Source organism: Chaetura pelagica, unplaced genomic scaffold (genome assembly GCF_000747805.2).
Source record: "Chaetura pelagica isolate M959 unplaced genomic scaffold, ChaPel_1.0 scaffold142, whole genome shotgun sequence".
NCBI classification, from domain to species: Eukaryota; Metazoa; Chordata; class Aves; order Apodiformes; family Apodidae; genus Chaetura; species Chaetura pelagica.
In genome coordinates, this window is record NW_009952973.1 from 4,401,725 (window position 1) to 4,423,549 (window position 21,825).

General features: G+C 38.5%; 1 protein-coding gene across 1 annotated transcript in view; it reads left to right on the forward strand.

Annotated features, from left to right (window-relative positions):
• Positions 1-480: 480 nt before the first annotated feature.
• The window catches only part of RXFP1 (relaxin/insulin-like family peptide receptor 1), a 32,700-nt gene continuing 11,355 nt past the window's right edge, over positions 481-21,825 (forward strand). Inside the window, exons 1-7 of the mRNA XM_009995992.1 lie at positions 481-529; positions 1,475-1,627; positions 17,405-17,509; positions 18,335-18,440; positions 19,027-19,098; positions 20,599-20,670; positions 21,703-21,774. Coding sequence (XP_009994294.1) covers positions 481-529; positions 1,475-1,627; positions 17,405-17,509; positions 18,335-18,440; positions 19,027-19,098; positions 20,599-20,670; positions 21,703-21,774 — 629 coding nt within the window. The remainder of the gene's footprint in view (positions 530-1,474; positions 1,628-17,404; positions 17,510-18,334; positions 18,441-19,026; positions 19,099-20,598; positions 20,671-21,702; positions 21,775-21,825) is intronic.

Below are 21,825 nucleotides of genomic sequence, written 5' to 3' on the forward strand. Positions count from 1 at the left end.
CATGTTTCAGAAGTGACAATTTACTGGTTGAACAATTGTCACATCATTGTTAGTATGTTTGTATAGAGGATTTTTAGTGCTCTAAGACAGCAATTAAAATTAAAATATCAATTGTATAGGAATGTGTTTTTTGTGTGTTTTGTTTTTTTTAAATGGCAGCATCCACAATTCAAATCCTAGCTATAATGAGAAAGTGTATTCCTTCCTAAAAAACTAAATTAGCAGGCCTTTGCAGAATGGTACTTGGCTAAGTAGGCTTACTGAAGCCTTGGGAGTGTGTAGAGCACAAGATAACATTCTGTACTGATGAGGCTTTTCTTCATTTTCAATATATTGGAGACTGAACAAATTGCATTCTGAAGTAATTTAAAACCCTTCTCCATCATATGCTTCTGGGAAGAAGATGATCTTTTTCAACAAGAAATCTGAGCTGGCACTCTGCAATTTCTTACAAAAGCCATACGTGAGTTGTGCCTACCCATGAAGAAATGGTGGCAGAATTTGTCCTTCAGTTGCACTGATGGGACTGGTAAGACATCATCCATCTGCAAATGTGGGTAATTGAAGCTGCCATAGTACCGAATGCTGAAGAATAGTCCTCCAGCTGCCTCAGCTGTCCCTCATCAGCATCCCTCTACCTTTTCCATCAGCATTGCTTGAATGAAGTCCCTGTGTTCTGTGAAATTGCTCCCTGGGTTTAACAGAACAGCATCTGTGTATCTAAACTTCTGGCTGATAGATTCTGAACAAAATCACAAATTTTTTTGGACAAGGTTGACTACTTTTCCAAAGGATTCATAATGGCATGTTTATGTTGTCTTAGTTGCTCTTCAGCAAAACTGCGTCATAAACTTGATCTTACTTTCCTTGTTCTCTCATCCTTGGTCAGTTTACACCTTATAATTGCTTCAAAATTGGAATGCACTTAAAAATACGTAATTCCGACTTTGTATAAAGAGAACTTATCCATCTGGGTCTAAAATTTCAGCACAAATTAATATAATCTGTATCTGCATATCATAGAATCATAGAATGTCTGGTTGGAAGGGACCTCAAAAATCATCTGTTCCAACCTTTCTAGGTAAAACTATAGTTTATAAGACCTAAGATATCTTGTCTGGTATATTGCTATAATAAATTAATTTCTAGTGCAAAGCAAAGCAGTCCTTTTAAGTAGTGGCCTTAGGTAATTTTTCTTGTATGATTACCATTTCCATCTTATTCCTAGGATGTGTAGATAAGAATTACCTGCTTGCTTTATATCAAAACAAATTTAATTATCTGAGAATATGAATGTTTTTTGTCAAGTCAGTAAGTACTTAACATACTATTGAAATTACATGTCCAATGAACTCAAATGTATTTTTCACTTGATATTCAAATACAAATGAGCCTTTATGAAAGCATAATCTCAAAGATCTTTAAAATTAAGTGCACATCTTAAAGTATGTGTCTTCTTTCTGTTTCTGTTTAGTCATCCGTGACTCTTTGGAAGATGTTTCTGGAGGTGGGGTCAGGTGCCCCCTGGGCTACTTTCCATGTGGCAATATCACGAAGTGTTTGCCCCAACAACTTCACTGTAATGGTGAGGATGACTGCGGGAATCAGGCTGATGAAGACAACTGTGGTATGTGGCTGAGGATTTTGTTTGCGTCTAGCACCTGTTGTCACTGAAACCCACTCATTGCTCACACTAAGTAGAGAGCTGCAGAGTGTTAGGAATGCAGAAGTTAAATGTTTTGCAGAGGATACAGTAGGTATTTGGTTTAGCTATCAGTGCCACCCAACAAGCCATTTGCTACTAAGGAAAGACCATTTTTTTGTTTGTGTGTGGTATTGGTGTATCCAATTTTATCCCTATTTTGAACTTGTTTGCCTATGTCATTCTGATGTGGACAAATGTATGTACGTGATATAGCAAAGATCTTTCCAGGGGAAACAGATTTTATATTATGCTTTATGTGACTTTCAAAGCTGCCTGGGAAACAGAATTTAGAGGAATATTCAAGTTTTTTTCAGAAATCTTTTTTGCCCTAGCTCGGCAGGAAAACCAAAACCATGACTGTGTAGGTGTGCTGTACAATCTGCACTGTTAACAGGCTTTGGGGTTGCAATGTCAAAATCAGAAGGTATACACAGCCAGGCAGCTGCTGCCTGCCATTCTGATCCTTGCCATCCCATCTCCACTGGATGGTAGCCTTGAACTTGCCTTGATTCATAGAATTTACCCCAGCTGCAAGCTGACTTGGGCAAGGGCATGGGCTTACCTGTCCAAGCTGTTTGTGAGCATGGCCCCAGCACAGCTTTAGTCTGTGCTGAGCAGCATCTCTCATGCAGTGTCTGAACACAGCTCAGAGAGTGGCACAGGCCTGAGATAGTCTGGGAAAAGCCTCTCTGTTTTGTGAGAAGCGAGCTTAGTTATTGTGAGCTATGATCGCAGGCAGAGAAAATCAGCCCTAGCACATTTTATTTACAGGTATTGTCAGCTTACTAACAGCCTTGACAGTTTCAGAGCTGCTTTCTAGAGCTGCTGATGCATGGCAGATGGGGGAAAAAAAGACTTCCCATTCCTTAGTAGCTTTCCTGTAGCCATGGAGGGCAGCCAGATGTGCGGCACCCTGCCTTGCTCTCTGCCTCCAGCTCCCCAGAGCCAAGCAGGTGAGCCTTCTGCCTGCCCCAGCCAGGCACACTGCCAGCAGGGCTCTGTGTGTGTGCATGTGTGCAGGGGGGGAATACTTTAAATATGAAGTGAAATTTCTAAGCTATATATAACAAAAAAAAAATGTTCTAAAAGGAATTTCAAAGAAAAAGTGGTAAAGGTTTTTCACAAGTGTTCTCAACAAAGTCAGTGAGGTTTTGGAAATGGTTGTTCTCATCGTATATCTGTGGAGCTGATTTTTGTACCTATGTGTAGTATCTTATTCCTAAGCCCATCAAATTTCAGTGTTTTACTCCATGTGAAAGTCACTTTTAATTCTTATCTCATCTAGTGGACCTGCAGCTTTAGTTTTATGTTTGCTGACACCGTAAACATACTTTCTGTTCCCAATAATCAAACTTCTGAACAAAATTAGCACTTGTTCTATTTTTCTTCTGTAATTATCTTGCCCTACAGTGGTAGAAGTTGCGGATTGTTGTGCCGCTTTATGTTTAAGAAGTCCAAGCACCATAAACAGTTGGCTTATCCATGTTTCATTTCTGTATAGTACCAGAAAATCTATTTTACAAGGACTTGTTGAAAGTGTACAGCTTGATCAAGTGTCAGTTAAGATATACACAGTTTCATAATGGGTTATACAAGACAGTATAACCTTCAAGACTATTCAGCTGTGATATTGAATGCCCTTTTGGGTATAGTAATTAAAGAATGAGTTAGTCTCAGTTTCTGAAAGCCTAAATTACAGAAGATGAGGAGTCATTGTATTGGCTTACTGGAAAAACCGCACTATTAGGTCCATATTTTGACCCTATGTTCCCATTTGGAAGTGCATGCTATGTATAATGTGCTATGGTCATATTCAGCAGTGATGCTTTCTCAAAAACTGGTTTTGCAGTCAAACTTTGCCATTCGAATAAAGGAAGAGTCATCTCCTTGTTTGAGAATGACCTGATGAGTTTGTCTACAAACTGTACAGGGTAGTAAGTGTGGGGATCTCAGTGGGATACCTCTGCTTTGTGACCATTCATTTTGCTTGAAGTACAAGAAAGCAAGCCTCCCCAGACAAGGAAACTATCTGGCTATGATTTTGCTGAGTTTTCTAAGACCACTTTGGTATACTTGCCTTATGGCTGCAGTCATATCTGGTTTCTTCTACCTTTCTTTTTTTTTTTTTTTTTTTTTTTAATTTGCAACTATCATAGAATCCTAGGGGTTGGAAGGGACCTCGAAAGATCATCTAGTCCAACCCCCCTGCCAGAGCAGGGTCACCTAGAGCACATCACACAGGAAAGTGTCCAGGCATTTCTAGTTTCCAGTTGAAGTCATTGCTCCTGGTTACAGAAAAGCAATTCAAAATTAAATTATTCCACGGTAGTAATTGTTTCATACAGCACCATTGGGAATTCAGTCTTATCCACAAGGTACTCTAATTAAGTAATTCAGCTTTTAAATTTTTGCATACTTTTATCATGCATGAATTTAAATAAGAACTTTGAGGTGGCCAATCTAAAACATTCAATCTGACAAGTGTGAAATGGGGGAAAAATAAGTGTGGAGTCTCAAAGGAATTCAGAAATACTTTTTTTTTTTTTTCAATGCACATATCTCAGGCACAGCGAGCTGAAGCCACTGCTTCACTGATGATTTCTTCAGTAATGATAAAGCACTATCTTAAACCTACAGAAAGCATTAAAGTGAAGACCTGCACATATCTTATGTACATAGCAGTATTCTAATATTGAGGAAACATGAAGAAAGAGTCTGTCATGAACTGTAGTTCTTTCCCTGTTGGAAAGGACAATGCTGATGAAGAAGAAATAAAATAACCCACAACGCTTCCTTTGAAAGCCATAATACTGTTGTTTGAAAAAACAAACCAAAACAAAACAGGTACTCTGAACATAACAAAATCTGAGGTCCAGCTGGTCAGTACAAACCCCTAAGTTTGTATTGAAATAGCAGGCTCGAGAAACACCAGCGAATTCAAAAAGCATAAAAAGTACAAATAAATCTTCCAAGATAGTTACTTTGTAAAATTCTTACAATGCCATTGAAACAAAAAGTAAAGGGCATGAGTGCAAAAAAGACCACCATGTTAGGAGCCTCTTAAAATACTGAAACTAATCATTCCAAGTGTCTTGTAGTAATTCCGTCCCTTTCCTCTTTTAATGAGTAAAATTCTCTTATCTCCCACTTCATTTCTGTAAAGATATTTATTGTCATTACTCTGTAAGAAGATTTGCAATATGAATTCTGTTTCTTGCACTGCATGCCTCAAAACAGCTTGATGTGATTATAAATATCTGAAACTAAATCAAAGCCTAATAAACATAAAACTAAGGGCCAGAAAAGTGAAATTACCTGGAAACAGGAACATAAGTAGAGTCAGGAAGAGACTCTAGGTCTCAGACTTCCATGCCTTAGTCCTTAACCTCAGAGTCCTTAACCTCCAGTCCTTAACCTCAGAGTGTGGACATCCTGCTGATCAGTTCCACTTCAACTTTTCTTCTGCTTCTGGAAAGAGGTGAATTGTAGCTGAAATGTCACAGCAGACCGAAGTCATTCATCTTTGAAAATTCATATGCCTTTGTCCCCCAGTTTGGTTTCCAAAACCAATAAAATACCTTGTGTGGCATTCTGATGAAGAAGAGTGCAGTAAACTGCAATAAGAGGGGGAGGATAGCAATTTATCATGACTGAAGTGATGGGAGAATCATTTTGAGCTATCACTAGATAAACCTCAAGATACACTCTTACCTTTTGAACTTGGAAATACAGTTCAACAAATAGAAGTGAACGTCTCTGCAAAATTGTTATAAACACAAGAGTTTAAAATTTAAACTATTTGTTTCATAATTTGTTTCATAATTTGTCATAAAAGCTTATGGTTTAGGGCACTTCCTTTTTTAGGCTTGAGTATGGCAGTAAATTTTTCTCTGCTGTTCTTCCCTGTGTTCATCCTTTCTGAAGCACCAAGCTCTCAAAAAAAAAACAAGTGCAATGTTAAACAGTTTAGCCTATATCAAGTTTTACTTGTAATCACTTTTGAATCTGTTAGCAAAACTCAAAATGTGTGAAAAAAATCAAGCAATTCCAGCATTCTCCTGTGCCCAAGCTTAATTAAAGCGCAAGTCAGCAAAGCAGAGTGAGTTTGATAGTGTTTTATCCTACAGAGAATACTTTGGTTTCAAAACTAATGCCTTCAGCCTAATTTTCCAGGGAAGAGCTTTTCCTATTTCTTTAGAGGTGTAAGATTTGATTCTGCAGCTCCTTGATGTTAGTAGGTAGGAGGTTGGAACATTTGTTTACTGCTTTTTCAAATGTGACCAGTAGGGATAAATACTAGGCATAACCACAAATTCTTCTCACTTAATACTATGGCAGTGTTGACATAGGAACAGTTTGTAAAACAAGTAAAGATTATTTCTTACATCAAAAACATTATTGCTGCAATGTTACTGTTAATGTATTCTGAACAATTTCTAGGCAAAGCCCTTTGAAGCCCAATGGCAAAGTAAAAGCGCCAAGTACGTATTCTCAGGTACATATTCATGGAAAGAATAATTTTGAAGTCTCTGCTTTGACAGTGATGCTTAATGATAACAAAAAAAAATAATAATAATTAAAACAACAGGAGATTAAAAAAACAGTTGATTACTGCAAAACAGAAATAACAGAATCTGATGTAGCTTTTCACTGAGTCCACATATGTTTCAGTATCTTAATCTGCATATTCGTTCAAATTCTGACACATGACAACTGCAAAAAAAATATGAAACATTAACTAATAACATAAATGTATTCTACAAATTTGGGCAGTGGGCAAGTAATGTTGCCAGTAATAATAATTTTTTTTCAAAATACCAACTCTCTGAGCAGTTTTAAATTTTAACCTGCTCCCTAGCTAAGTATTTAAATTTTAAAATTTACAAATAAGCAATACACATTTTCCTTTTTAAAGTTCTCTGATATGCCATTTACTTATGGGACTGAAGGAGTAAAGTTTCGTCATAGATAATGGTCAGTTTTTTTGAATAAAATTTTCCTACTATTAATGCAGTGGTAAAACTGTAATGCTATCAGTCTAACAACTTTTGTGCAATTATTGCTTCTAGATACATCACTGGGTCAGTTTTAATTTTGTAGTCATATAATGCTAATTACAAAGCACTGCAAAAATTTTCAGTGCAGTTAGATCTTAAATCACTGAGATACTGCATATTTGTTTTTCATGTATGATCTTCTGAGATCTTTGTTGTAATTGATCATAATATTCCAGCCAGTCTACTGGATTATCAGCATGACTATCAGTTACTCATGGTAACTCTAAATTAACTGTGATGCAGATGTGATGCCAGTTATTGGGGTCAAGCTTCCCAGTTAATTGCAGTGTGGTTTACCCCAAGTCTCGTGTTCCAAAACCACCCATCAACTCTTCAATTTAGTTTCTAAATGGAGAAGCACAGAAACACAATCTGATGTCAAAAGGTACTGCACTTTTCTCCTTTCAGAGGAAACTCTAGACTTGACATTCTACCTGGCCACTTTGAAAGAGTATTTGGGATTTTTTCTATTTTTCTATTTGTGGAAATATGGTGTTTGTTTTTTTTTTTTTTTAATTGGAGGGCTTAAAGGCACAGTGTGCCATCACCCCAGCATCCTACACAGATCTGGGCAACCTGGAATGATTAATTAGCAGTTAATCATGAGATAAAGCTACTGCACCAGCTACAAAACTACAACTTAAAGTAACTGTCAACCATTTTATAAGTAATCGTTAACTGCACGTGAATTAACCATTAATTAAGGATGAGGTAAAGGTAAAAATTACTGCCTTCCCCCGCTGCCCACTAAGTCCCTGAATCTGCTCCAGTGGTGGTTCTGCCATGTGTGTTGTGGCAACGGGGAAGGAGCGCTGAGGCAGTGGAGATTCCTGGCTCCCCATGTTCCAGGTTTCCCGGGGCTAAGGAGGATCCTGGGGTGGTGGGTAGCATGCCCCTAAGACACTCAATTTAAGAAGAAGCAACACCACCCCCCAGAAAGCAAACAACAAAGAAAAAAGTAAGTTGAGGCTGACAAAGTGGCAGGCTCTCCCACCAGGCAGCGTGCAGGGATCTGGCTTCTCCCCCATGCCCGGAACTGTTCCCATAGCTCCTCACTCTGACTCTTCCTGCACACCTTCTCCCCCTCATGTCACCTGCACGGCAGACAGGGCAAGAATGAGCTCTCTGACCTTCTCAAATCCCCCTCTTGTGAGAGACTGCTTTCTGCCAAGCAGTTGGCATAGCCATCACCAATGTTCAAGGACTATGTGGAGCTTACTGTGCTCTAGGGAAAGCTGATGGCAGCTGCTGAGCAGCATGGAGTTAGGATCAGCTGTGGAGAGTTGTCCCACGGAGAGCTTAAAATAAAAAAAAGCAATGTTTCTGACTCGCGTTCTGGCCTTTTAAATAGCAGTGGGTGAGACTGTTTGGAAGCACTATGCTAGCTAGTGATTTATACATATATTTTTTATTTTATTTTTTTTCCTCTAAGGGGGATGAAAAAAAATCTAGGTTGTGATCTTCTGCAACTTGTCACAGAAGGATATAAAATACAGTATCTTCTCATGCAGTCTGTGATAGATATAACTCATAAATAAACACCTTAATTCTTAAACTGAATTGGGGATTGAGTAGATATGGTTTGTGCTTTGTTTAAAATTAGGGTTACTATTGTTTCACACTGCTGAGTAACTCTTATGCTCCATGGTTTTATCAAGGGTGAATCATGTTTGACTAACCTTATAGCCTTCTATGAGGAAATTACTAGGTGGATAGATGATGGTAAAGCAGTTGATCAAGTATGGGTTTGGTGATCAGGTAGTGAGGTGGATCAAGAACTGGTTGAAAGGAAGGAGTCAGAGAGTTGTAGTCAATGGGGGAGAATCTGGTTGGAGGTGTGTGACTAGTGGAGTCCCTCAGGGGTCGGTACTGTCCCGGTGTTGTTCAACATCTTCATCAACAACCTGGCTGTGCTGCCATTCAGAAGGACCTAGACAGGCTGGAGAGATGGGCAGGGAGAAACCTGATGAAGTTCAACAAGTGTAGAGTTTTGCATTTGGGGAAGAGAAACACCATGTACCAGTACAGGTTGGAGGCTGACCTGCTAGAGAGTAGTGTAGGTGAAAGAGACCTGGGGATCCTGGTAGACAGGAGGATGACCATGAGCCAGCAATGTGCCCTTGTGGCCAAGAAGGCCAATGGCATCCTGGGGTGTATTAGAAAGGGTGTGATTAGTAGGTCAAGAGAGGTTCTCCTCCCCCTCTATTCTGCCTTGGTGAGGCCACATATGGAATATTGTGTCCAGTTCTGGGCCCCTCAGTTCAAGAAGGACAGGGAACTGCTTGAAAGAGTCCAGTGCAGAGCTACAAAGGGAGTGGAACATCTCCCTGATGAGGAATGGCTGAGGGAGCTGGGTCTTTGGTGACCAGGAAGTGAGGTGGATTAGGAACTGGTTGAAAGGAAGGAGTCAGAGAGTTGTAGTCAATGGGGTAGAATCTGGTTGGAGGTGTGTTACTAGTGGAGTCCCACAAGGGTCGGTGCTGGGACCGGTGTTGTTCAACATCTTCATCAACGACCTGGATGAGGGTATAGAATGTACCCTCAGCAAGTTTGCTGATGACACTAAGCTGGGAGGAGTGGCTGACACACCAGAAGGCTGTGCTGCCATTCAGAGAGACTTAGATAGGTTGGAGAGTTGGGCGGGGAGAAACATGATGAAATTCAACAAGGGGAAGTGCAGAGTTTTACATTTGGGGAAGAACAACACCATGTCCCAGTACAGGTTGGGGGCTGAACTGCTGGAGAGTAGTGTAGGTGAAAGAGACCTGGGGGTCCTGGTAGACAGGAGGATGACCATGAGCCAGCAATGTGCCCTTGTGGCCAAGAAGGCCAATGGCATCCTGGGGTGTATTAGAAAGGGTGTGGTTAGTAGGTCAAGAGAGGTTCTCCTCCCCCTCTATTCTGCATTGGTGAGGCCACATCTGGAGTATTGTGTCCAGTTCTGGGCCCCTCAGTTCAAAAAGGACAGGGAACTGCTCGAGAGAGTCCAGCGCAGAGCTACGAAGATGATTAGGGGAGTGGAACATCTCCCTTATGAGGAAAGGCTGAGGGAGCTGGGTCTCTTTAGCTTGGAGAAAAGGAGACTGAGGGGTGACCTCATCAATGTTTACAAATATGTAAGGGGTGAGTGTCAGGGGGACGGAGTTAGGCTTTTCTCGGTGATGACCAGTGATAGGACAAGGGGTAATGGGTGTAAATTGGAGCATAGGAGGTTCAAGGTGAATATCCGAAAAAATTTTTTTACTGTAAGAGTGACAGAGCACTGGAACAGACTGCCCAGGGAGGTTGTGGAGTCTCCCTCACTGGAGACATTCAAAACCCACCTGGATGCGTTCCTGTGTGATGTGTTCTAGGTGACCCTGCTCTGGCAGGGGGGTTGGACTAGATGATCTTTCAAGGTCCCTTCCAACCCCTAAGATTCTATGATTCTATGATTCCATCTCAGAACTAGTAGTTGAAATAGGTTCTTCAATTATTACTAGTAAGTCTTTGGAGGAAATGGTTATTTGTAAATAACACAGATAAAAGCCATGTTTAAAACAAAAGGTATTTTAACATAAGAATTTTTAAAAATCCAAACACCAGAATTTGTCTTCATTTCAAAACCAAAATGTGTGCATTGGGCCTAATCTCTTGCACCTCTGCAGGCTGGATTATTTCCCCATGGATGGGACGTTAAAAAACCAGCAACTACGGTTACATACTTGACTACACTTACTAACAATAATAAAAGGGAAATGGCAGGAACACTACACTATGGTGTTTCATTTTATCTTTTTTCACAAACAGGGTCCTTAATTATGTGAAGTAGTTAATGGAACAAAGCAGCCTGAACTGTTTTGAGACCACAAGTTTCTTCAGTGTTTAGAAATTTGGCTTCTGGACAATTTTGCTGATAGTTCTGCAAAAAGGCTCTTTTGGCAGTTAGGCAATGGTCATAGTGTGTCTGCATGTGTTTTTTAATCACGGTGTCATAGCCGTATTTTTCCAGTCCAGTGAAGCAAGAACAGGCATGCAGATTTAATTTAAGACGTTTCTGACTCTCTGGAGGAGTTCTTCACCGGTTAAATGCATTTACCATTGTGCTGCTCCCAAGGCTAAGATGTCTTGGAACAAAGGGCAGCATTCAGCTTCCCAGTTGTAAAGTTCCCTTATAGATGTTTTTTAAGCTCTGTCTGGCTCATAGGCTGGAAATCACAGACAGGTTTCTGAAATAACTGGGGTGGGGAGCAGCAGTTAGAAGTCTTGCACTTATTTAACTTGAAAAGTTACTGTGTGCCATGCAGTTATCAGGTGACAGGCTTGCCTTATTAAGTAAGTTACAGCATACGACCTCTTTTTTATGAGGGCCTATAAAATTCAATAGGATGAAAGTAATAACAATTTATATTCTGTTTTCATATGTGTTTCTTTGGAGGTCTATAAACTTAGAATTATTGTAGCTCTGTAGATTCATCAAATCATCCTCTAGATCTTCATAGCAGAAATATCAATTTCTATACAAAAGATATGTTTTAATATTACAAGACTGGTCATAAGGGATGAGAAGTATCAGAGGGTCTGAGTTTCCCATTTTTGCTTCAGCACATTGCAGAAGAGCTTGATGACTTTATTTTTCAAATTAATTCTTACAATGAATAATGTTATAGTTAGTCTCATCTTTTCCTGGCATGGCAGTTTTTTCCATCATGCTTCAAGTGTGGGATTTAAATATATGACACACCATTCAATCTTGAGCCCTAGATAGTAACTTCTGTTTATGAAGCAAAAAGAAAACACTTGGAAGTCAACAGAAGGCTCAAAATGTAACTAATACTTGGCAAAAGCTTATATTTTCAAGTTTCACATGGAAATATTCTGTGTGGCCAAATTTTGTTCTCACTGTCATAATCATTCATTCACAGGATATAGCATTGAAATAATCAGATTTACACTGAAGTTCAAATATCAGCAAGTGGAATAGCATTGCTGAAGTATTGGAGACTTTTAATCAGTTTTGTTATTGATATATTTAAATGTTATTGATAAATAAGAGGAACTTTTCATTTCACTAGAAATATTTCTCTTCTGGTCTCCACTGCAGTGGCTTACTGCTAAGGGAACTTACAAGCAAGGTTTTCCAGTTTTATTCATGCTATTAGCTCATTTTAATTTATTCTGTCACATTTATTTAAAAAAATCTAAATACTTCAAGGAAGAACAGATTAGAAAGTTGGATTAAGCTATATAGATTTAAAATGCTATTATATCAGAGAATCACAGAATCTTAGGGGTTGGAAGGGACCTCAAAAGATCATCTAGTCCAACCCCCCTGTCAGAGCAGGGTCACCTAGAGCACATCACACAGGAACATGACCAGGCAGGTTTTGAATGTCTCCAATGAAGGAGACTCCACAACTTCTCTGGGCAGCCTGTTCCAGTGCTCTGTCACTCTCACAGTAAAGAAGTTTTTTCTGATATTTACGTGGAACCTCCTGTGTTCCAGTTTGCACCCATTACCCCTTGTCCTGTCACTGGACATCACTGAAAAAAGACTGGCTCCATCCTCCTGACACTTACCTTTTACATATTTGTAAACATTGATGAGGTCACCCTTCAGTCTCCTTTTCTCCAAGCTAAAGAGACGGAGCTCCCTCAGCCTTTCCTCATCAGGGAGATGTTCTACTCCCTTCATCATCTTTGTGGCTCTGTGCTGGACTCTTTCAAGCAGTTCCCTGTCCTTCTTGAACTGAGGGGCCCAGAACTGGACACAATACTCCAGATGCGGCCTCACCAATGCAGAATAGAGGGGGAGGAGAACCTCCCTTGACCTATTAATCACACCCTTTCTAATGCACCCCAGGATACCATTGGCCTTCTTGGCCACAAGGGCACATTGCTGGCTCATGGTCATCCTCCTGTCTACCAGGATCCCCAGGTCTCTTTCACCTACACTACTCTCCAGCAGTTCAGCTCCCAGCCTGTACTGGTACACAATGGTTGTTCTTCCCCAAATGCAAAACTCTACACTTGTCCTTGTTGAACTTCATCAGGTTTCTCCCTGCCCATCTCTCCAGCCTGTCCAGGTCTCGTTGAATGGCAGCACAGCCTTCTGGTGTGTCAGCCACTCCTCCCAGTTTAGTCTCATCAGCAAGTTTGCTGAGGGCACACTCTGTTCCCTCATCCAGGTCATTGATGAAAATATTGAATAGTACAGGTCCCAGTACCAACCCCTGAGGGACTCCACTAGTCACAGACCTCACAGACCTCCTCACAGACCTATAAACTTGAAAATTCCCTTATCCAATTGTTTCACAGGAATAAAGATACAATATTGAGAAGATATTTATCTTTTGGAAATTTGAGCCTGCCTATTTTCTTAAAAGTTGCAATGGATAAATTAAATTGTTTTTAAATCAAGAATAATCTTGTGTAAACCTGTAATCTAGTTCATCCAGAGAAGTTTCAGATTATTCAGATAATTTCAGTTTGAATGTATTTAATTCCTGTCTGGTTTGGGTTTTTTTGTGATTGCACTGTCACATGTAAATCTGAGTTAGCAGGCACTGGATGCAGCCAATGCACAGTGACACATAGTTCGGTGTGGGGTAAATTGCCTTTGCCTTGACTGGTAGGTATCCAGTTTTATGATGTTCTTTTTTTTTTTTTCCACTTGGGTGTCTAAACTGAGGCTGTAAAATTCACTGCTAGAGTCAAATGCTCCAAGCACTGCAACACTTCACTTTGCAAAATCTCCATGTGGTTTTTCGTCTTATGGTAAATTTCTAGACTGCATCAGTGTGCTTCAACACTGTGCAAAAGGGCAATTCTATTCCTTCATCTGTAAACTTTTTTAAAGGAATTGCTTCTCATCTGGAGGACATAGGTTTTCCCTGTTTTACTAGAAGATATCTTTGTGAAAAGCCTGAACTCATTTCTTAAAGCACGAGGAAGTGTATTTGAACAACTGACAGAAGGAACTGTGTCCACAGGTTATGACCACTAACAGCAAAGGCAAAATCAAAGGGTGACACAGTGTCTCTTTAGAGTGCTTTGTGCATCTAACTGATAGCATTTCTCTGCATAATAACCTGTGAAGACATGGCCAAGAGAGGGGGAAAATCATATAAATATTGTCATGTTCATAAGCTCCATACTAAATAAGGGATGTGTCTTAACTGAGCAAAGCTGATACTTTCTTGAATCTGTCACTGAAAGGATTATTCAAATTGGTAGTTTCTCAGGATTAGCATGCTTTTTTTCATTTCTTTCCCATCAGAAATGGTAATTGACAACTTTTAGCAAGGAACAGTGTATTAAGCTGTAGTCAGATAAATTGAGTTTACAATTATTTATTTCACTTATCCCATGTAGGGGAAGATTTGCTGATGTGTTGTTTTCTCAGATCTCATTTTTTTACAGAAGTGCAGCCAACATAATCTATTTTAGAACTGGCTCAGGAAAAAGCAATTTCTCTTCTGAGCTGTACTCCCTCAAATTACAGATTTGGGATTCCAAGTCTAGTTGGAATACTATTACCAATTATTTCTTAAAGTATTTGAAGAATCTCATCTCAACTGAAGTAAACAAGTCACAAAGCTACTGTATAGACTCTAAAGAATCACAAAGTGATTTACAGTTCTGGTATTGAGTGCTTCACCAAACAGTTGTACTAAACACAATTATTTGCAAAATACATTCTTCTGGGACTGAACAAGTAAGTTTGTATAAAATCAAGACTGTCCCAGGCTTGGACACAAAGCTTGGCCTAAAGCAAACATTTTTGAAGGTCAGAAAACTTTTAATAACTTGTGTTGTTATATTCATATATGACTTCATATTTCTTGTAGAAGGCAGGAAAATCAATGTGTTGAGAGAAGCCCAGTATTTAAAATTAACTGACAAGAAACTCCAGACAACTGAAATGCTTCCAGTATGAAATAATCCATCTTCTCTCTTCTCTGTGCTTTTGTTTCCCCTTTCTCTTTTATGTCGACCCAAAACTAAACAGCTGCCTTCTGACTTCCTTGAAAAGACCGGTGAACTTCCCCTTCCTAGTGAGCTGCTCCCTCATCCCCATTAGTGTTCTCATCCTTTTTCTCTGCAGATGTGAACTGCAGTGATGGTCACCTCTTGTACATACTTTGTCACATGGCAAAGCATTTTAAATATACTGAAAGGTGGAGTAAAATGTCATTTATCCAATCCTTAGTGTCACAAGAGTAAAATGTAGAGAAATTACATATCATATTTTCATAGGCTTACAGGAGAATTAGAATTTGTGGGTTTTAACTATATATTCAGAAAGTGCTGTTAAGTTTTTTGTTGTCCAAAATTTTCTATGACTGTACTCCAGTTAAATATTCAGAGATAGGGATAGGGGAAACCTCATTGCAGCCCTAACCATAGGGCAGAAGTTGTATATAGCACTCACTGACTGGCAATGGATGATCACTTCATCAATTACAGTTTCCATATTGCAACTAGTCCTAAAACTGAACTTCTGCTGAACACTTAAAACAGACAGAGAAATATGTCTGCAGGTTTGCAGACTCCTTGTGGTTTTGTCCAGAATGCATTAGTCTGATTCTGAATATCGGCTTAATGCTCTAACTTGACAAAATTGCTAATGGATCAGGAGATACCAGGTGCTCTTGAGAATGTTAGTAAAATATGCTTAAATGCAGTCTCTGGGTGAGAAGCTGGCATTCTTTCAGGGCATGATTTAGTTCACATTCATTCTGTAGTGAAGGCACTTTTCTGCTCTTTCTTTTCTCTTTCTGGAGCAATTCCTGGAGACTAAGATTTTTTGTTGCTTTGAATTTTCCCTAATTTCAATTTATGTTATGTTTTACCTAGATAAATCCTGGAGTTACTTAGTCTTTCATAATGACTATTAATCAGAATCTCCAGTGTAAATCTAGATCTATAGAATCCATCCAGTTGTGGCAGCAAAGGGGCAGCCATCTCTCAGAACAGCTCTGTCTCCTGACACTCTGTCAGCAGGCTTCATGAAATGCTTTCAAGGTAATTTCCCTGCCTACCTGAAGGAACAACTGAGTTCTGCTGTGACATGAAAAACGAGATGCCATTTCAGAATGGCAGAAGTTACAAATAAGTGAATATTTCTCTCTGCCTATTTCGAAGCCAATGGGTATAGTAGTAATGCTTAGTTGAATATGAAGATGTATAGAGAAATGCCCATGAGAGGCAGTATTTCAGTATAACTAAACTATTACCATGTGAACGAGAGGGGAAAGACGATTGGTAGCACATTATAAAAATGAAACTAAGATTGTAATGACTAGGAAGGCAGAACCGTCCTCAGAGAGCTCACATAAAAGTTGTTCGCCAGTAGGTGTCCTAACAAAGTAATGCTTTGTTATCACTGATGCTTTCACTCACCAGCTAGTGAGTGCCATCCTAAGGAGCATTTCTGCTACTGCTGCATAGTCATTACATGAGAAGTTTTAAACTAAAAGGGAATGGGCATTGACAAAGCTGAAGAGAGGTCAGACTCGAATTAATAAACTTAAAATCAGGTCACAGCTTTCAAAGGCAAGTTCTGGGTTTGGTTTGTTGTGGTGGTTTTTTTTGTTCTGGGATTTTGTTGGTGTTGGGGCTTTGGGGTGTTTGGTTTGGAGTTTTTTTGGTGGTTTGTGTTCCTGCTCTGTATTGGAAGCAGTTACCTGTTCAGCTAAATTGCAGTTGTCAGATATACAATAGACTTCCAAGAAACAGGTTTGCAGTTATTTCCAGCACCACTGGATCCAAAAATCCCCATTTGTGGGAAGAAACTGAAAGATCTGCTCTTTTTTGCTCCTTTATGATGTCCTTTAGGACACAAGGAAATTGAATGAAGCAATGTCAGAAGAAGTTCAGATTGAACATTAGGAAAAGATCTTTCACCAGGGGCGTGGTCAGTTACTGGAACAAGCTCCCTAGGGAAGTGGTCACAGCACCAACACAGTCAGAGTTCAAAGAGCATCTGTAGGATGCCCTTAGTTGTACGGTTTTATTTTAGATAGTCCTTTGAGGAGCAGGGAGTTGGACTTGGTGACCCTTGCAACTCAAGATACTCTGTGATCTATGCATAATGACTGAATAGGTAATATGGAATGATACTTTGTTTAAGAAGATGCATATTGACCTTAACTTAAACATATGGACTTGAATATGTTACACCATGTCACTCATGCTCTTGAAAAGAAGTGTTCATTTGGTCTTCATCTAGATTTTCAGGAAAGAAATTACAGGTTGTGATAGTGTGAGGAAGCCCTCTGAACAAAGTCAAAGCAATACTAATCATTTGAGCTTTCCTGGGCAAAGAAAATTATCAACCCTCACGTTTAAAGAAGTGGAAAAATATGGTTGCCTCTCCCTTTTAGACTCCTATGTTGACAAAATGTTCTGAAGTGGAATATCATCCTTTTTTGTTGCACCTGTCAAAGAAGATGATGTTGAAAGCATAATAAGCTGTTCCTTCAATGCAACTCAGTACATACGGGTGGTCAGAAATCCAATGGTCTATGAAATGCTCTGGAAAAATTAATGGTATTGAGATAAAAATTGAGGCAAAGAAATGGATGTAGCTAAATTTAATGAAGATATATCTACCTTTTATTTCTGTTCTGATGTGTCTTGTCTCTGTATTTTTTATTAGAAGACAACAATGGATGGTCTCTGCAATTTGATAAACATTATACAAAGGACAAATACAATAAACTGAAAACTTTGTATGCATTTCAGACAAAGACACCTGAGTGTTGTAAGTAATTGCAGATACTATTTGTGTGATTATCACTGATGATTCCTAGAAAGAAACATGTAAAGAATATGCTTATCAGGAAGAGAAATACAGTGTAGTTTCATTTGTAATAAAACAGAAGTAATGTCTTGGATGAACAAATGCATTTAAGATAATTTCTGTTCCATTAAGAGTGATTCATTTTCTGTAAGAGAGGTGTCAAACCTATGCCAAATAGGAGAGCAGTACAAATGTGTGTCTGAATATGTTAATACAGCTGGAAAGATCATGAAACACATTTCAGAGTGAAGTGAAGGCAACAGTCCTCCGAATTAATTTCTTTGTACATCAAATTATTCTTGCGAATCGCCTCCATTTATGCAGGTGTTCATTCCTTTGTACAAATTTTCTGATTCTGCTGTCTACTATGAGCACTAAGTTAAAGCACAGAGGTGGGGGAAAGGGAGCAAAGATTTCCTGAACCATTTTCATCCCATTTTCACTGAACAGAATTGTGCTCATTCTAGTAAATATAAGAGGACTGAATTTTCTAAAAAGGAGCTACAAAAAAAATCCATGCCAGATTCCCGTATGTCAAGCCTACAGCTCAAGAGCTTTTACCAGCTCTATCACAGAGGTCAGGAGGTAAGATAATTTTTTGGTGTTCCTTTATATTTATTGTTAGGGTCTTTCCAAGTCTAAATTATATTAAAACATTTGCCTTTATTTCTGTTTAACACAGTCTGGTATACCTGTCTTTGTGCTCACTGTTCTATTACATTGTATATCTTTTCTCCCCACCACCCATCCTACCTTTTGCACAGCCATGTCCTTGTTTTCCCGCAGTGGCTGGTGCTGTGCCGGTGGAGTGCACCTGCCAAGGGCTGGGAATCTTCTGTGATGCTGCCAAATTGCGTGCTGTCCCATCCGTCTCTTCAAACATAACCACAATGTAAGTAGAGCAGGGAAAAAAAAAAGTACCACAACACTTCCCATCAAAGACTTATGTGGAATATCAAATGTATATTTTATCTGGCTGTTGGTTCAGGCTTGACAAAGACTCCAAAAATAATGCATCAGTTCTACCTTTAGAAAAAGCAGTGAGTCAGTTCAGGCGGCTTTGGGGATGGATACTCTTTTAATCCAACCATGCCCTGAACAATTCTTGTTCTTGTCAGGATACTAGAGTCAGCACCTGATGGAGATGGGGCCACAAGAACACATGCTCAGGAAATAAGCTCTATACACATCGGAGGTTTGAAAGAAATCTGTGTTTTAACTTATACTCAAATCTTTTTGGTTCTTAGATTTAATGATTATTTTTTTTAGTTGCTCTGGGGAATGGAAGAATACTTTTTTATTATAAAGTATTTGGCTTATGGCCTAAATAGATACAAATATTCAGACAGACAGGTGTAGCATATTTAGGTGGTTTCATGCTCCTTTAATTATTTAGCAGTGTGAAAGCTGAATAACAAAAGTGGCAGCACTGAAGGAAGCCAGGAGAGTGATTTTAACATGTGCATTCATTCCTACAGGTCTCTTCAGAAGAATCTGCTAAGAAAACTTTCTGCTGATATTTTCAAGAAATACCAAGATCTTAAAAATCTGTAAGGGAGTATTTAAACTGAAAATATCTATATAATGCCTTACATATTCATCCTCCTCACGTACACAGATAGATCTTAATATCTAAGTGACAACTCTGAGTTTATCCTCAAAAATCTCTTTTACCTTACCCTTCAGTACATCATCTAATTGTGTAACCTGTTTGGCTCAAACAGCTTGATTTGGCATCTCTCTCTTTACAAAACCATAATTTCTGCATATTTAAAGTTTATATTTACTATTTTATACCAGGATAGTGCTAAACTTACATTGTGTCTGAAAGAATTTAAATTTATGATTAAAACAATGTGCTAAAAGAAATTAAAGTAACTTAATCCATTTCCTCCACAACATGGGAGTTTGAAAAATTAAACTTCCCATTGTCATGGGGAGCTTACTTATATATCCCTTGGTTTTACTCCTAATTCTGTCTGGTACCCATTTGATAATGACTCAACTACTCAAATTGTTACAGCAACACAATACTGCGCTATGTTTTACAATGTCTAAGACATATGTTGTTCAAAATCACAGCCTTTAAAAAATTTTTATACCTGGAATTAGTAAAATCAATAATTAAATACAACATTGTAGAGCAGTTCCTAGAAAATTATTGGTGGAGCTTTTGTGGAAACTGTGCTGTCCTGCAGCACCATCTTGTGTTCACAAGGTGCCATTATTAAAGCATTAAATGCTAATTAACCAGTGTTGGTTAATTTTTGTTTCACACATTTCTGATTGGTAGCTGTACATTTTCACAAAGCTTTTGAGCAGTGTTTGACACAAACCCATTTTGTAAAAGCCAATGTCAGATTTCTCACTGCTTTTTAACAGGAAAACATCTGAACACTTTGATGACTGTAATTTAATTTAAAGGATTTGTATCTTAAAATGTCTCAGAGAATAGCACTCTAATGCTTTAAAACTAGTTTAGAAGGATTTAACATCTGCAACTGATAATTTTCTTTAATCAAAGTGCATAAAAATATAAAGAAAAAATAGTATTCTTTTGTTTACATAAAATTAGCAACATTTATTTTGCATTTTTATCATAATATCTTAAAAATACACAATTTGAAAATTCTCTGACACCATAAAACGAAATCCAAAAGCACATGTTAATTTAACATTTTCCATGAAGGATTTTGCTTGTAGTAGAGTTCTGGCTAAACATTCAGATCAGATCACAGAGGTGAGATCTGTAGGGTTGGGACCTAAAACAGGATGTCACATACAACCAGTTCTTTGTTAATCTCAGGCAAACTAATAATCCCTTTGAATTAATTTCGTAATACTGATGCAGGGGGTATTTATTTTAAAATACCTTTACAGTATTTGCAATTATAGCTACGAAATGGGAGTTGTTAAATTTAAGATGTAGCAAGTCTGACAACTTCTTTTCAAGTACCACACATGCATTCAGTTGACAGATTTTAACTGGTTATTTACGCTTGCTTTGACATTGCATGCTTAGAGATTTAATTGTTGTCTGATCTTCTTAGGTATCTTCAGAATAATAAAATCAGAGCCGTATCTGAACATGCTTTCAGAGGTTTATATAACTTGACAAAGCTGTAAGTATTGCTATTTGAATACCAAAGTAGAGCCAGGGGAAGAGCTCTGGGAGTTGCTATGGATTTTGTGCTTTTATTCGATTCAATGTTAGGAAGTTGCAAAATGGTCCAAATCTTTAACTGAACAATTGGATTGAGAAAGCAAAGGCAGGTTAAGAGTTACCCGTGCAAGTTTATCTGACAGGACAATACTTTCAAAGTACAAGTGGGCTCCATACTTCACTTCTTTCTCCCAAATGTGCAAAATGGAAGAAGGAGACGGTGAGGGAGTTACCTGCATGAAGTAAGAAATAATGGAAAAAAGAAAAGAAAAGCAAGAGCCTGTGACGAATCAAAACTCTTTATTGTATTTTGATTTACAGAAGCCAACTAAATAAGCAACATCAGTAATGAAAAGAACACTGTTTTGTTCATTTTGCAGGAGCGTTTTGAAGGATGCCTCTAACTTTTAAGGAAAATGCTCAGTGCAAGACATGATACATAAATTGTGCTGTTTGGTTCAGCTTTTTGTTTCTGCAGTGTTTTTTAAAGGACATTTTTAAAATGTTGTGGCTCTTCTTTTTCCATAATGAATGTGGGTGAATATCTGTTATTACAGCTGCTGTTATTACCTTCCCAGACCATTTATAGTACATACACACACACCCCTTTCATTTCTCAGGCATTCTTTTTCCATTATTCTGGTGAATAACATCGTTAGCAGAGACTGAACAGGATCCTGGGAACATTCATGGAATGAATCATTCCACAGAAGGAAACTGGAAAGGGCCTAAAACATGATATGGTGAAAATATTTAGCCTGCTGTGTTTTTTTATAGATAAGACAAAATGTTTTTTTGTGAAAATTTCTCACTACAGGGCCCCTCCTGTTCATAAAGAAGGGGGTGAAAATTACCATAGTCAAACATCAAAACTGTAAAAAAAAACCTAGCGGTATCTTGATAAATTATAGAGGAAAAATCTTAAAACTCATTTTCGTGCCTCAGATGCTAATTAATCATTCCACTTCATGTTTTGTTGGTCTTGCATCAGATACCTGAGTAACAACAAGATAATCAGTTTGAAGCCTGGTGTCTTTGAAGATCTCCAGCAACTTGAATGGCTGTATGTTGTTTTATTATTTGTATGTTTGTTTTCTCAAGAAATAATTAAAGT